Here is a 16,356-nt window from a genome sequence, read left to right on the forward strand (position 1 = left end):
CCTATGACTTTGATTTTATTTTACCTGCATGGAAATGCAAATACTTGGTGAAATAAGGAACACCCATTAACCAGAAGCAAAGTGCCAGCATCGAAACTACAGACATGTAAATTTCTACATTTGATTTGGTAGCCTTTGTCAGTTGTCAATCAGCCTTTTCATATTTTGGGCATGACTTTATTCCATAAAAGAGGCTACAGGGTGCATTTTCTGTGAAGCTCAATTATGGTCTTTCCCTTTTGCTTTTGTTGTCATTACTCCCCATATTCACTGACTTTCTGTGTGCACAGGATGCTTAAAGAATATCTAATTCAATAAAATGGTGTAGGAGTTCTGAGTATCTAATGGCATCATTGACTTTTTGTTTTTAATTACCTGTAATATTCCTGTAGAAAGGAAAAAGATAAATCATACATCTCTAGCAGATGTAGCATCTCCCATTTGCTCAGGGGAGCTGTGGATGCCCCCCATCACTGCAAGTTCTCAAGGCCAGGTTGGGCAGGACATTGAGCACCCTGGTGTAGTGAAAACTGCTCCTAACCACAGCAGAACTTTTAAATCATTTTAAACCCCAGAATACAAGGAAGAAGGGGAAAGGAAAGTCTAGGAAGAGTAAGGCTATGAGATCCATAGAGGTGAATCATAGTTGACTTTTTAGGGCTCTATATTCAGCCCAGCTATACATCCAGCTATGTAGAAAATCTAGATTATTATTTTAAAAAAGGGAAACCTTGAAAATTCTTGTTTATCTCTGTGTCACAACCTTGAAATTTACCATTTTAAGATATTAAAATACCTATTCCAATAACATGATCCTAAATTACTGATGGCCATGTGTCTTTCTACTAACGTACACAAAACATTTGAAATAATTATACTGAGATCTCAAAGACACAGAAGAATGCTTTTCTAGTTCATACTGGTTCCCTACATGGTGGTATTTCACATAAACTATGCATAAACTAGATTTGGACAAATCTTAGAAATATCTGTGCTCACCTCAGCCTCTGAGACCATTGGGACAACCTGCCAAGCTGACCTGGCTTGCCAAAATGTAAGCCTGACTTAGATTAAAACCAGAGTGTAAGTAAAGTTCTAAAATACAAATTGTGGCTGTTGTGCTGACATGAAAAAACTAATTTGCAGTGGCAACAAGTGGCTGTGGTTCTTTTCACGTTCCATATGTTACACGCATAACATTTTAAAAGCTTGGATAATGAAAAAGGAGGTAACCCATGTGTTATTTTTAAAAGTTCATCACCACAACAATCAGGTCATGGGAACATCTCATTAAGCTTTCAACAAAACTCTGAAGTTTCTAAGCAGGCCATCGCCTTCCAGAATGAAACTTCAAATACTCTGCAGCCTCTCAGTTGTTTTGAGAGGTTTAAATGGAGTTCAATCTGATTCAGTAGCTCTGTGTAATCCAAGTGAACAGTTATGCTTTTTTTCTGTCATAAAAATATGGCTTTAAATTGCGCATCAATTCTGAAATAAATCTTCCTTTCTAAAATCATCAATAAGTAATTTCTTAAGGAAGGCAACAAGAATAAAGAAAATGGAATTTTGACAGTATGATAACTTCCTAAGTAGCATTAAATTAATATAAAAAGGTAGTTTGATTGTGCTGAAATCCAGCAAATCAGAAAATTGAATGAAACATGAAGGAATAAGTATTCCTGAAGAATTTAAAGAGAAAACTATTTAGCAAAATGATCATTATTTGTGATCATATTTAACTTAGCACCATACTTTACCTAATACTGTCTCCCAGCTAGGAATTGTATTTTTTTTTCCTTGACAGAGCCTTTGCAAAAATATTCTATGCCCCAGAATTTGTATTTACAATCAAAGCCAGGAGGCAAAGTATGCTGCATTGAAATGCATGAAATGATTTTATAGCCTTTAATATGGGAAATATCAATCATTAGGCATTCCTAATTAACCAGAGTGAAGCAACCAAGGTAATAAAACTAGGGACAAAGCTGCATTCGTCATCTTATACCTGCATCTATTATAGTGGTTTTATCCTTTGTATCCCTGATAATTTTCCATTTCCAGCTGATGCCAGTTTAAGTGCAAAACTTGTAACAGTGAATTACAGTTTGGGGTTTTATTCCAAAACAAAAGTCTATTTAGAGGCAAATGTTAAAAATATCAATCTTTCAGGATACTGAATATAATGCATTACACTATGGTAAGTAGTGCATAGCAGTGCACAGTGACACGCCAAATCCAGGTTTTTCCAGCCTTGTTCATTATCACTACTAATAAACCTGCTTTTCTTTTTTTTTTTTCTATTTTCTGCATTTAATATCATTATCTAGAATATCCCCAGACAGCTCATGCTTTACATGATCTCTTCCCATAACTCTATTTATCCTCACTCCCTTTGTTATGTTTATAACTACAACACATTTTTTTTCAGTTTTCATCGAGTTTCCTGAAGAATTGCCTGGAAAAAACATAAACAAAACATTGCAGAAGTAGAAAATATTAATCTGTTTAAAACACTGGCATCACTAATATTTCTGATATAGTTGTATTAAAAAGCAAAAAAAAGTATTGTAGTTTGTTTGTTTTTCCTTGCATTTCCAGGGGTGCTCATGTGTGAATTTTCTGAAGTAAAATGACAAAATATTCCATGCTTTTTCAATTAACTTTTCAAAGCTAATATTCTTTATTACAATTGATTAATTAATAAATTATAAAAGCAGGGGATATATACATAGCTAAAATAGTCATCATGTACTATCATTTGTTGTGATGTTTTTGAGATGTTGTTCTGCAAATCTAAGAAAAAAAAAACATTCTGGAGAATATCTGTTGAAATGCCCTCCCAAGTGTGTACACATTTATGAAAAAACAGCACACAGTGACAACCACAACATTTTCTCATCATTTTCTCTCCTGAGAGGTAAGACCCCAGAGGGATGCAAGTGGGGATTTTCCTTCCTTTTACTGGGATTTATGTTCATGGCTTCAAGAAAAGCTTTTTTGTTGGTGGCCAAATGCAGTTGTCAAAGGAAGGTAAGATCACACCACGGCTAACACCCCGAAAAAGTTGTAAAATGAAGGGTAAGGGATGTTCTAAGTGATGTAAAATTGTGTGTCAGAAATTTGAACCCCTCATTTTCCTATTTTAGGAAGCTCAGCACTTTTCATGGTTCTTCAAAACCAAAAGATATATTATGATATTATAGAAATGTGTGCTAGAATCCTACAAAGATGATGGGAAAAACTTTTTATACTATGTACAAAGTCCAAGGAGAATATTAATAAATAATAGGGTTTATAACTCCTGAGACATCAAAAGAAAATAACTGCCCTATGGAGCAAAAATTTTCAAATAATAGCAGCAGGCCAAGTCAGAGATCTTCCCTGTGACTGGATGTGCATGCTTCAGCAATGCTCCCCTAAAAGTCCTCCTGGAGTAGGAGTCTAAATTCTTTAATACAAAAAATCCTAAACAAACAAACAAAACCCAAAGAAATCAAACAAACAAACCCCCAAAGCAAAATAAAACACCCAAAACCAAACAAAAACAAAATAACCAAACCCACAAACAAACAAAACCCAAAACAAATACAAACAAAACAAAACAAAAATCCTAGACCAAAACTTGCAACTAAAACTTTAAGCATCACTTGTATGTGTCCTAATGAGAAAGGAAAAAAAAAATATATATATATTGAGTTACTCCATTCCACAAGAAAATATAATTGAAAGCAGTGCTAAAAAATCTCATTTGCTCTCAGTTAATAGTTATTTCTGCCAAAGAACAAACATACAGTCAGATTTTTCTATTTTTCTAAACAGCAATAGAAGGAAATAAAAATTTTCAGACATCCTGTAACAATAAGGTGTAGAATATCTCAGAGTTTAAATTATTTCAATCTAGCACTCCAGTCAAATTCTACTTTTAAATAAGTAAAAGTGCAAATGGAGATAGAAATTCTTTGCTGATGCATTTCAGTCTCTTGTCATTGGGGTTTTATCAAGAAAATATGAGGGGGAAAAAGGAAAAAAAAATTTCTAATTCCTTCTTACTTTTTAGTGCCTGCAAGCCATATGTCTCTCTGCTGAAGTAATAAAAATAGATTGTTATAAATGTAGGATATAGTAAGAACAAAGGAAAAAAGGTTAGACTGATTTTTTTTCAAGTTTCAGAAGGCCTTGAACTTAAATCAAAAGAAGATTCATATTCTGAGAGAACTGGTTTATTTTATATATATATTGCAGCTCAGCTCTTAGACAATTAAATTATCTGCAAACAGTCCATGGAATAAAATAAACAGAGGATAGTGTGTCTGAACTTAATGTTGATTAAATTTGGAAAAAATATTTAAAGAAAAGGAAGCAACATTTTAACTTACCAGCTTGACCAAGTGTATACTCTTGATATCTTGTTCCTATTCTGTTTGTGGCTGTACAATTATATCGTCCAAAATCACTGTCAGATGTGGGAGCAATCTTTAAAATGAATACACTTTGTAAATATTAGTTGCTTATTAAATACATGTTTTTTTAAATCAAATTCAAGTATGCTCTCCTTAATCAATATGCAGACGTGTTCTTACTTCAACATATCTAGTATATCCTCCAAACATAGACCTAAATACACAATTTTCATGTTTGACTCCCCCTTCTCAACTTCAAATGAATAAATCTGATAATGGAAAATCATGACATTGTTTGTCTTTCTATTTCTTCTTTAAACAATAATTTATAAAAACCCAAACAAACAAAAAAACCCCAAAATAATCAACTTTTTTGTAGACACCAAGCACCTATGAGGCAGTCACTTTAACTTTCAGTCTTACCTTGGTATTTTAGTTTTATATCTATTTATGGATTTTTTTACTTCCAATAAATGCAAATTATATTTTTGTTGGGTACAGTTGGAAAACTGAGCATAAGCCATTCAAATAAGATTTATTTTTAATTACTCATAAGAAATGTGTAGATAGATCAGTCCATAAATAGTTGTTTGTTGTTTTGTTTATATTTTAGGAGTGTTTCTTATTAAATTGTAGGTTTTAGCCTTAAATACACTCTTCACTATTCACAGTGCTGCCAAGCTGAGGACAAAATTATGTTCTGCCACCAGACTGATTTCAATTTGAAATCTTACCTCCAGAATCAGCTTTCTTCCTGTACTGTAGGTCTTCAAATGAGTTGTATTTTTTACAGGTAAAACTAATTTTCCTCTTTTCCACTGAACAGAGGCAGATGGATTTGCCAGCACTTCACAGCTTATATTGATGGGATTGCCTTCCCAAGAGTAATACATGGTTTGATTGGACAGGAATGTCGGAGCATCTGGAAGAAAGAAGTAATGCACAAGTTTATTAACTGGTTTAGTAAAACATTCTGTATATCCATATCCAAGCTTTCATAAAAAATTTCAATTGGCTTTTGTGCCAATTTACTACAGAACATGAAAATATTAGTATTCAACCATGAGTTCATTGGGCTTTTATCGTGGTAAGTTTCTCCTCTCTTTAATGGTTTCAGCTGAACTTCTTGGGAAAGAGAATACCTGTCAAATATATTTAACTTTAGGCAATCACTTGCCCTTTAAAGACACTCTCTCAGAAATGAGGAAGAGTGTTTCTTCTTGAGGATGACAAAGTCTTCAGCCAGACCTTCATATGAAAAAAGGAGGTGACCTAAAAACATACACTGTCTGTTCATGTGCTGATTTTACAGCGTCTTTTTTGCTATGGAGAAATTACATTCACTCAAATTTTCTCGTGCTCTGGCTTCACCCATTTCTGGCTGGAACTTTATCATAATTTATGAAATATTTTTAAAGATACATGTTTTTTTTGTGGAAATAAAAGTTTTAAAAATAGCAAAAGAATACCAAAAAATGTTACAATGTGTTCTACCCACAGCATAAAATATATTGTGTGCATATTATTTAGGACAATCTTTGTATCAGTTCCTTATGAAATTATCAAGCTATAGCCTGAAAAGGAAAAAAAAAAAAATTGGTGTGTTTTTCTTACAAACCTGACTGGTTTGTAAGAAATGTTTGCATTTAACATATACCAAACACTGAGTCTGACAAAGAGGAAATTGTTGGTTTGTAAAACTAAATGTGATCTTCAGACCACAGTACCACAAAGTGACAAGACTTATCTCTTCTACTCAAGGTTTCTCTGGAAAGCAGGAAGTTTAGTGACCTCTATAAAATGAGAGGGAGTAGCTTTTCCCCTCTTTTGTCTTGGGTGAATAGTGGGGTTTTTCTATCAAATATGGATTTGTGTTATTTCCTAATGTCATTGTTACTATCTTTTCACAGTATTAAAAAAATTATTTATTCACAGAAACTCCCTTAATGCTTTAATTCCAAAAGAGAATTATCAGTTACAGCTGTTGCAGTGCTATCTCTTTTTAATATCTAAGACACATATACAAATATATATGTATGTGTGTGTGTGTATATATATATATGTTTTGATAAATAGCTCATAAATGTTTTCATATATCACTGAAAAATCTATTCTAGTCTTCTCACATATAGCTTAGTTTTAGGCATGAAAGTTCCTAATAGGTGTATCAGAGACCAAAACTGAGCATCTTTAGTATGAAGCAAAATTTAGCTTCAGGAATGGTTAAAAACAACTGGATTTTTTCATTTTTTTTTTTTCCCTGAAGTGCACATTTTAAACTTCTTCCTGTTTGCCTCTGTGAAAAAGCAAAACTTTTTGATGACATATGCTGCTTCTGCATCTAGGCATACAGACTGAGCAAAAAGAATTGTTATCAATAGAGGTTTTAAAGCACAGATCAAAGCTGCTACATTGCTCAAGGCCAGCAGCATTTCCTTCAATAACTGTTCTGCCCTTATTTTTGTAGAAAAACAAGCATTTTCATCTAAATAAGTAAAGCTTGCCTGGCTATGAATTTATTTACGAGACAAAGGAGTTCATCTTTCTGCTCCAAGAGTTTTAATAAGTAATTCTAGATATCCTGTTTTTCACAGACCTTTAAACACCCCATATTTCAGCAGCTAAACAGTTTAATGTAAAGAACAGACTATCAAAGAGTCTTCAGAGTGTGACATCTTGCACTACTGGAGAATATGAAGAAAAAAAAGCAAACTGCATAAGTGTGTTTTATGGTTAGCTGTGGTCAAGAATCTCAAAATACCAAGGCTCAGAGCCTTGGATTTCCTCTGGAAATTAAGTTTATGGTGAGAATCACTAGTAGGAAAACTGTACAAACTCATTTCTGCATGTTCAATAGATGGATCAATAGCATGGTAAACAAATTGACTGGAAATCTCATTAGAGTCTTCATGAGGTTGTTTCACAAATTTGATGTAAGCACTGTCTTCCAGTGTGCAATCCTTACAATAAATTCACTCCATTTATGATCACTGGCATGAATGCTGAAGATTAAAAGATACTCTGAATCTGAGAAATCCTCCTTCCTAGACAACATTATGTGGTTTGATGCTCAATGCACATGTGGCAAACTCACTTCCTATTTTAAGACTTACAGGTGAAAAAGTAGTGCACACTTCTATACTGCAGATAAAAGCATTTAAGTGAATAGGGACTTCCAGTTCCAACTCCTCTCTCCTCTAAAGGTAGGTTTTGGATGCCCATTGTATATATTTTTGATATTTTTAAAAGTATAGGTGAGTTATGGACTGCCATCTACCACCAAAACTACAGGTATTAAAAGTCATAAACACAATAAACCGCGAGTAGGACTAAAAGTCTGTCAAATAAAGATATATCCCAAAATAAACAACTCACAATTGTAAAGCATTCCCCTCAAAAAAGAGCTTTGTATTTTCCCTCAAAAACTTGTGTAAAAATGCTTTGCAGCCATTTCCCCAGCAGTCAAGAGCTCCAGTATACAAAAAGAAGAGGACTGCACTAATGACTTGAAATGGAGAGATTATCTTAAAACATATGATTTTTGATTTCCCAGTCAGGAACAGCTTAAGATGCCTGGAGCTATGTTTTACAAAAAGAACATAATTCTGTAAGTAATTTTCTTTTTACAGTACAAATAAAAGATAATTTACATTTCTTATGAAACTAAAAGATTGAGGTGGAAGGGAATAATTTGTTTATAAAGAGAATTTGTTTTTTCTTATATGCTCTTCATCACTAACTGTTGTTTAGTATGCTTTAATGGTTACAGAGTTAGTATTTCTCAAACATAAACACACATTATATAATATATATATGTTTAATATAAATGAATACTGAAAAATAACAAACTTTAAAGCCAAGTCTTTGAAAATCTAAGTCTGACTATATTATATGTTTACAAAACCTGATCCCACCAGTTTTATAACATAACTAACAAATAAATTACATTAAAAACCAGAATATTTATCGAAAAGCTCTATCAATTGAAAATGAAGTAAAACCAAGTAGAAATGAGAAAGTGGTTCTATGAAAAGATCTTAAAATGCAATATATTTATTCTTTAAAAAAATAAAAGATTCAATGGAAATCAGTTAAAAAATTAGAACCATTAAAAATAATAATGCTTTCTGCTTAACTTCTAGGTAACTGAGAATTAATTTACACCTGACAAAATTCAATGCAGGGTGCAAATGAACTGTTCCTTTTAAGCTTTTTTACATAAAGTTAAAAGTTAAGATGACATACTAGAGTTCTGAACAGATAAGTAGAAGTAGGAACTTGAATACTCCAATAAAATATATACACCCTGATGGTATTTCTTATAACTGACCTTTTAGCACTTTACTGAAAACAAAACAAGTAAAATCCCCCAAAGCTGCAAAAAATTTACAAAATTAACCATTGATATTATTTAATAGATGCACAGAATATCATAGAACAGCTCAGGTTGAAAAGAACCTTAAAGGTCACCCAGCTCCAATCCCCCTTTGCCATGAGCAAGGACAGCTCCCACTATCCCAGCGTGGTCAGAGCCCCATCCAGCCTGGCCTTGAAGGCTTCCAGGGATGGGGCATCCACAGCTTCTCTGGGCAGCCTGTGCCAGGGTCTCTCACCTTCATAACTAAAAAGAGCTCTCCCTAAAATCCAATTTCTGATAACTCTCAGTTTAAAACCATTGTCCCTATGCTATCACTGCAGATAAAAAGTCTCTCTTTTGCACACAGAAAGCCTGCAAAGGTCTCCTTGGAGCCTTCTCTTCTCCAGGCTTATCAACATCAACCCTCCCAGGCTGTCTCCAGCATTCTGACCACCTTCATGGCCCTCACCTAGACCTGCTCCAGGAGCAAGTCCATGTCTTCCTTGTATTTGGCATCCCAGAGCTGGAGGCAGCCCTGCAGGTGAGGGTCTCACAAAAGATGGGTGAGAAGTGAAGAAATCACTTCTTTTGACCTGCTGGCCACAGGGCTCTGGATGCTGCAGCCAGGATGTGATAAAGTCCATAAGGTTTTAAGGTTCAGCTATGAAAGATCTAATATTACTTTGGAGAGATTAGGCAATCCAAATGAAAAAAGATGCCTTGAAGGAACAAAGACTATATGACAAAGATATAAAACTAAACCAAGCTATTCTATTGGGTGCAGGATTCTGTAAGAAATTATAAATTTAGAATGGCATTTTAGAGTAGTTAACGTTATGGTACCAGCATCAGCTAAATTCAAGCTGATTATTTCACCAAGCAAGAGAGAAACTGACAGGTTGGCACTCCAATTAGAACGAGTTCTGGATAACCTGTGTAAGAAGATTATTTAAGAGAAGCAAATTCTGACCTGAAAGCTGTCTCTAGCATTTAGATATCCTTGTTAGTTACAATGTCCAGGAACAGTGATTCAAGAACAGACTAATACATCACCTGCCTTGTCCAGAAAGTAATTAAGTTAGGGATGACAAAGATCCAGCTCTGGTGTATGTTTGGTGTCATACACAAAATTAGATACAGCAAATTACCTGATTCAGTACATGTGTCCAGACAACTATAATGGAAAACTGGTGTGCAGAATCAGATTTGTACTTCTTAATTTAAGAACATAGGTTTTCAAAATGTGGCTATTTGTTTCCCTGGAACATGTAATAAAAATATGTGACAGATTGTCAGGTCTAAGACTCTGGGACATTTCCTACAGTATAGTATTGGAAGCCTCACTCTGAAATGATTAATGTTGGCATAAGTTTCCCATCATCAAGGACTTTAATAAACCACATCCTCTGGCAAATCTAGTACTGTCCTTGCCATCAATACTGTAAAAGTGCCTCAATTTTTTGTAACTCTGCCACAATTTAGTTAACAGCCATCTATCTTTCTCTTGTACTTTCTCCCTTATACCTTTTTCAATAGTTAATATTTTAAAATTAATAGCTCCTCCTTGGATACAAAGCAGAAGGACCTCCACAGAAAAGTACAATAACTGTCACACAGTCATTTGAAAGAAGAAATAATATTAGAAAGACTTCAAAAATGTGGTTAGGTGACTATATTTTAATCTGTAATCATTCTTAAAAGGAAGACAAGAATTGGAAAACTTCAGATACTTACTGCTACTATCATAACCCTGTGGCTGTAAGGAAAAACATCCAAGACCCACATAAGAAATTTCCAAATAGAAAAGCTAATGAAACTCGTCACATATTGATTTTAATTTGTCATGATTATTAGCTATAACCAGAGGGGTCTTTTTTTTCTGGAATCCAAGCCATGATTTTAAAAGTTTTGAGAGGTACAAGTTTTTTCAAAGCAAGTGCAGAAAACATCACACTTATTGTAAGATTTCCTTCCCCCTTCCCCATTCTCTTAGTTCCTCTCAAAATTCATTAAAATATGACATTGATATTCAATAGTATGATGTACTATTGACTGATTCTACCTTTATGAAGAGTAAGAGCCCCCTCCTACTGACAAACACTACTAGTTCCTGGAAACTTTAACTTGGGTATTATTTTTAATACTCAAACACTTTACCAATTGCTCTATTTCCATAAGATACTTTTTGCTAGATGCAAAGCATGTTGACAATTGTACATTAAATAATATTGGGCAATGAATGCATGCATGGCTCAGGTGCTTGGTGCTGCCACAATTGTAGAAATTCAATGTACCTATTTTTCTTTGAATTTCACTTGACATTAAATAATTGTATTTGTTTTTGCTTAAAAAAAAACCCCAAAAACCACAAAAGACAAACTAAAGCCCAAGAAATTTTAATTTCATAGAAATGTCTGCTTTGAATTGATAAAAAATTGATTTAAATTTGCCTAAACTAGTTTAAAGTAGAAGGAGAAATCCTAAAGAAAACATACCTAGGTAAAATAAACAAAATAAGCCACTAGTGATGTATAAAATAAACTGTTTGCATATGTCTATTAATCATTTTGTATGGCTGTGAATCACCAACACTGGGAATCAGATCTAGGACAGGAAAATTCCCCCTACAGATCCATCACACTAGCAGCAATTTTCACTTTAGGAATAAAATTATCAGGTGCTGCCATTGTTAACACATTGTTCTCAAATGATGCCAGTTTGTACCAAATTTTCAATTGTTACATGTGTTCCAATTAATGGAATAATTTCGTATGGCCTGACTTTTCCATCAAATATTAGATTACATTATTGTTTTACAGCAGAAGTGAAAAACTTCAATGTTTTTCTCAAAGATCCCAACCTCATCTTTCTTCTTGTCCTATGTGTCACATTTCCAGAACAAAATTCAGTCTTTACCTTACAGATTTTCCTACTTGTCACCCTTACCTTCAGAGTTAATGTGCCTCTCTCATACATTCCCAAATCATAATAGTTGCTGTATTGAGCAAGGACTCTTAGCCTTTTCATCTATTTACCTAATTTTTACATGCAGTGCTGTCCAGAAAACAACAAATAAAATCTCTAAAAATTAGTTTTGTTCAAGTTTCAAATATCAGTGCCACACTTATCACATAATTATTTTCTTCATTATACTCAGATGCCATGACTCTGCTTTGACGGATCTGTCTTGGAAGTATAAGGATGCCATGATGCCTTTTTTTCATTCACAGGTTATTACTGTGTAACATGAATTACATTTTATATCGTATGAAAATACTTGTGAAACCATTTACAATTTATTATATTCATTATCAGTGTAAATATTTAAATTTCACAATGTAGAACGAGGCTCAAGGAAGCATCAGAAAATTCTTCCTCAGTTTTTTTCTACCTTTACTCTTCACAATTGCAGATGTGAAAATTTATGACAGTAAGAAAAGATGTTGATGCATATATATCCATTAATAACTAAATTATTAGAAACAAAAAAAAAAAAAAACCACAAATTATTTTATTCTTTCAAATTTTGGTCTTCTATTAACAAAAAAGTAGCTAATATGTTATCAAAAATCTACTTTAAATGATAGCAAGATTAACCAAAACATGCAGTAGAGAGCTTTGTTTGGTAAAAATTTATGATAAATTTCTAATATGAATATCATGTTTAACAAGTTATTAACATATATTTAAGGAAAATGGTTTTAGGATAGAATTTTTTTTCAAAGTATTTTTACAAGCTTTTGGGCTGAAAACAGGTAGATTTATTATAAAATAGGTAGATTTATTATATAGATGAATAATTTCTCCATTTTACACACTGCTGTAACACCAGAAAAAGAAAATGGATGCATTTAACTCTGCTTCACTCTGGGAAGTTTGGTGAAATGGTTCTGGAAAGTGACTGTATGTGATAAACCTCATCTTTGACCAGAATTCAACTTTCTTGACCCCTTGAAGTCACAGCAGTGGCACAGTAAATTTCTTTCTGTGCAAGTGCACAAGTGCAGAGAAGAAAAATGGTAAATCTTAGAACTGACATTCATAATATGTCAAAATTATCACACTTATTTCATGATGTTAAAGGTTGACCTTTTCCATCTTTGCTTTCTCATTTTAACCTATAAATTTGACAGGAAGAAATGTAACTAAAGCCAATAGTATTTTATTAGAAAAGATGGATATTTTTTTCCTATACTATTTCAATTTTTTTCTTTCTCTTGATTGTTTTTCCTGTAATTTGTTTCTTTCCCAGGCCATATGTTTGTATTTATTGGTGTTGTTTTCCAGCTGTGATGACAGGATAGAGCAGGGTCCTCATGCCTAGTGGATGAAGGGAAGGTGTAAAGAAGAGAAAGTCAGGTTTTTTCGGTGGTGTCCAGGGACAGTAAGGAGGCAATGCCATTCTGTGATTCTGTGAGCAGTGATGGGATGTGGCTGCACTGATCTCTTTTACCAGAAACCAAATGCAAATTATGAACTGTTTGAATCTATCATGATTTATGATAGCAGTAGGCAGCTGGAGCCTTTTGTGACATTTATCACAACACTGAGGTTTCCCAGAGAATTGTGGATGATCCATGGAAGTGTTTGAGGCTATCTTGGAGGAATTCTGAGCAACCTGGTCTAGTGAAAGTTGTCCCAGCCCATGGCACAGGGGTTGCTACTGGATGAACTTTAAGATTACTCCAAACCAAACTGTTCCATGATTCTGTGATAAAATTTGTGACATCTTGTACACAGTAGTAGCATTTTCACCAACTGAAAACCTTTCTTCCTTGAAAGTAAATAGAATTTGCAGCTCAATCTCTTGAATCCACTTTTAAGTAATGCTGTGTAATTTTTTTGCAAAGATATAAAATTAAATTGCATGAATACGAAGCATCCCACTCAACTGCAGTGCAATACAGCCAACACACAACAAAACAGAAGAATAATCAGTTAATGAAACCAAGTTCGATACTGCAACAGTAATAAAGTTGGTTTCAAATTGTGGCAGGGGAAAAATAAATCAAAACATAAAGGAAAAGATTGTTATTGAGAAGCAATACCATAGTATAACAAATACTGCACATGTTGCATGATTATTTTTGTTTTTACCACCCAAAGCTGATATTTAACTAATATGGAATATTACTCCAAAATCATGTTTGAACGAAAAGCAATATTAAGAAAATATTCATATTCCTGGAATACACTAAAAATTACTTAAAAGCATTTTTTCAGAAACTGATTTTTAAGAAATCACTTTTATCAACTACTCACATGGCTGATCTCATACAAAAATGTATCATATTACTCAATGTAAGATATTTGTCATAGATTATTCTATCTCAAAACACTACTCTTTGAGTACTGTGAGGAAATGAGCATTTTTGGACCATCCAGCTTATCTAATAGCTGTAATTGAAATTGTAACCTGAAACTGAGACATTTAACTAAAATAGTGATGTAAAAACTGGTAATTTCAGCTAAAAAGGTCTCTTAGTCAGAATGCTTCCTGGATAGTGTATGGGAAAACAGAATTTTCCAAAGGATGTGGCTGAATGGCTTTCTCTGGAAAAAGGAGTACTGTCCAAAGGAATTTGCACCTGGTGAAACAGAGCAGTCAGAAACAGCAGCATCTTACATGTGTGCATCTGGGAGGACAAAATTAAGTGAGGGCTGTGTAAACTTCCGACAGGTTAATGACAGTTTGAACACAAAGAAGGGAAAAGTGTAAGGGCACATAGAGAGTCTTTCAAAGATCATAAGTGTTGTTCATTGCTCCTTGTTTAAAGCTTTTCCAACTTAGTAATGATGTAGGGGCACCCTAACTGATAATAACACTGTGATAAAAGATGACCCAGCACACTGAACATGTAAAAATTAAGATTTTTCTTCAGTGTTAATTATGCAATGAAAAAATATGCAAAACCCAAGACCTAATGTCTTCTCTCATCACAATTTTTCTTTTAGCCAGGTCTGTATTATGCTTTCAAAGACAAAAAAGTACCATAATAAAATGTAAATATTTGTATAGCAAAACTAACTTTGAGAGACACCTGATACTATAAGCAAAATCAATTTATAATTCACTAGGTATAATATATTTAAATTCCTCAGGCTGTCTTGAAAACTTCATCTTAGCATATGACCTGCTTTACCTTCTTTGCGCATTTCTCTAATATTTTTAATTTTTAAAATAGTTATTTCTCTATGATAAATATGTAGATAATAACTATAGACACATCTTAATACCCAATACATATCACATATTCCACCATACCATAATATATTCCACTTTTCAATTGATTGCTTATTATTACTCTCATCCAATACACACTAGGCTTCATACTTTAAATGAAATTTTGCAGTTAATGAAATCCATTAATAAATAATATTTGAAAATGGTATTTTATTTTGATTTAATTTTGATTTACCTTGCAGACTTTATATAAGGAAAATTAAACATAACTAAACACAAAGATGACTTGGTGGGAAGAAATATTTAAAAATGCCCCCTGGTTCCCTGCAATTCATGTCTTCACAGGATTTCCTTCAGATAAAAGTCAAGGTTAACTGTTCCCAGTTGGTATCAAACCTGATAATCTCTTCCTGTCCTAAAGAACTGCTCTTATCACCAGGAGCAACCCCAACAGAGAACAAGGATAAAGCAGGGAAATTCTGTGCAATCCTACTGCCAGTTTGAATCTCTGAGAGGGGTCAGGAAGTAAAAGGATGAGACAGTGACACCAGAGCACTCAGTGCCTTCATTCAGCCTGTTTGTCTGAGGTGGCATTTAAGGATGGGATGGAAGCAGTTTCCTCTCCCGACTACACAAACTCTCAAATACAATAAAACATAAAGAAAAAATGCTGCAGTTTTGTTACTAACTTACAGAAAGGCATAGATGAATAGTTTACTTCCATCTAGAAACTAGAGGACAATATCAAGAATTAAGTTCTGCTTATCTATTTATTTTTAAATTTTAAAATAGTTTATAGATTATAGTTTATTTAATATAGTCAATTAAAGATTATGATTTCTTTATAATAATAAATAATAATTTAATAATAGTTAAATTATAATAGTTATTATTAAAGATAATTCAAATTTCTGTTAAAGTGGCTTAACTGCAAGACTCAGCCATACCTGAATAAATTCTTCTCAAAACCTGTTTGTAAGAGAACAAAACAAAACTAATAAAAGAGAAGAATTAAACTACTTTGAAGGGTTTAATGCAATTTTTAAAATGAAAATGTGGGTGAAAAAAATGTAAAAGCCCTGAGAGCACTGTTTGTAGCTGCAATTAGCATGCTGAAAAAATGCCACTTGGAAAATATTAAAAGGAGAATCAAAACTATTCTATACTGACTTCACCGAATCCCCCCCTTTTTAATGGTTCGCTACAAAAATACAAATTAGTTGTTTAGTTTTTGAACCTGAATCTTTTGTTGAAATTCCTAAGCCTGCAACTTATGAAGTCCCATAACTGGAATGACAGATAAGCATCACACAGTTTCATATACGAAGATGCTGGGGAAGGACGGTCAGAGCTTAGGACAACCCAGCATTGGGTGGAAATGGGGGCAAGGATGCTGAAAGGTTCTTCTAAGGGGC

The 16,356-nt window shown here is 33.5% G+C and overlaps 1 protein-coding gene across 2 annotated transcripts in view; it reads right to left on the reverse strand.

The window, feature by feature from the left end:
- Positions 1-16,356, reverse strand: part of NCAM2 (neural cell adhesion molecule 2) — a 268,868-nt gene that overhangs the window by 71,320 nt on the left and 181,192 nt on the right. For both annotated transcript variants that reach the window (XM_074536167.1, XM_074536168.1), the window contains exons 10-11: positions 5,135-5,322; positions 4,377-4,473 (exon numbers count right to left, since the gene is read on the reverse strand). In XM_074536167.1, coding sequence (XP_074392268.1) covers positions 4,377-4,473; positions 5,135-5,322 — 285 coding nt within the window. The remainder of the gene's footprint in view (positions 1-4,376; positions 4,474-5,134; positions 5,323-16,356) is intronic.

This window comes from Zonotrichia albicollis, chromosome 2 (assembly GCF_047830755.1).
Source record: "Zonotrichia albicollis isolate bZonAlb1 chromosome 2, bZonAlb1.hap1, whole genome shotgun sequence".
NCBI lineage: Eukaryota > Metazoa > Chordata > Aves > Passeriformes > Passerellidae > Zonotrichia > Zonotrichia albicollis.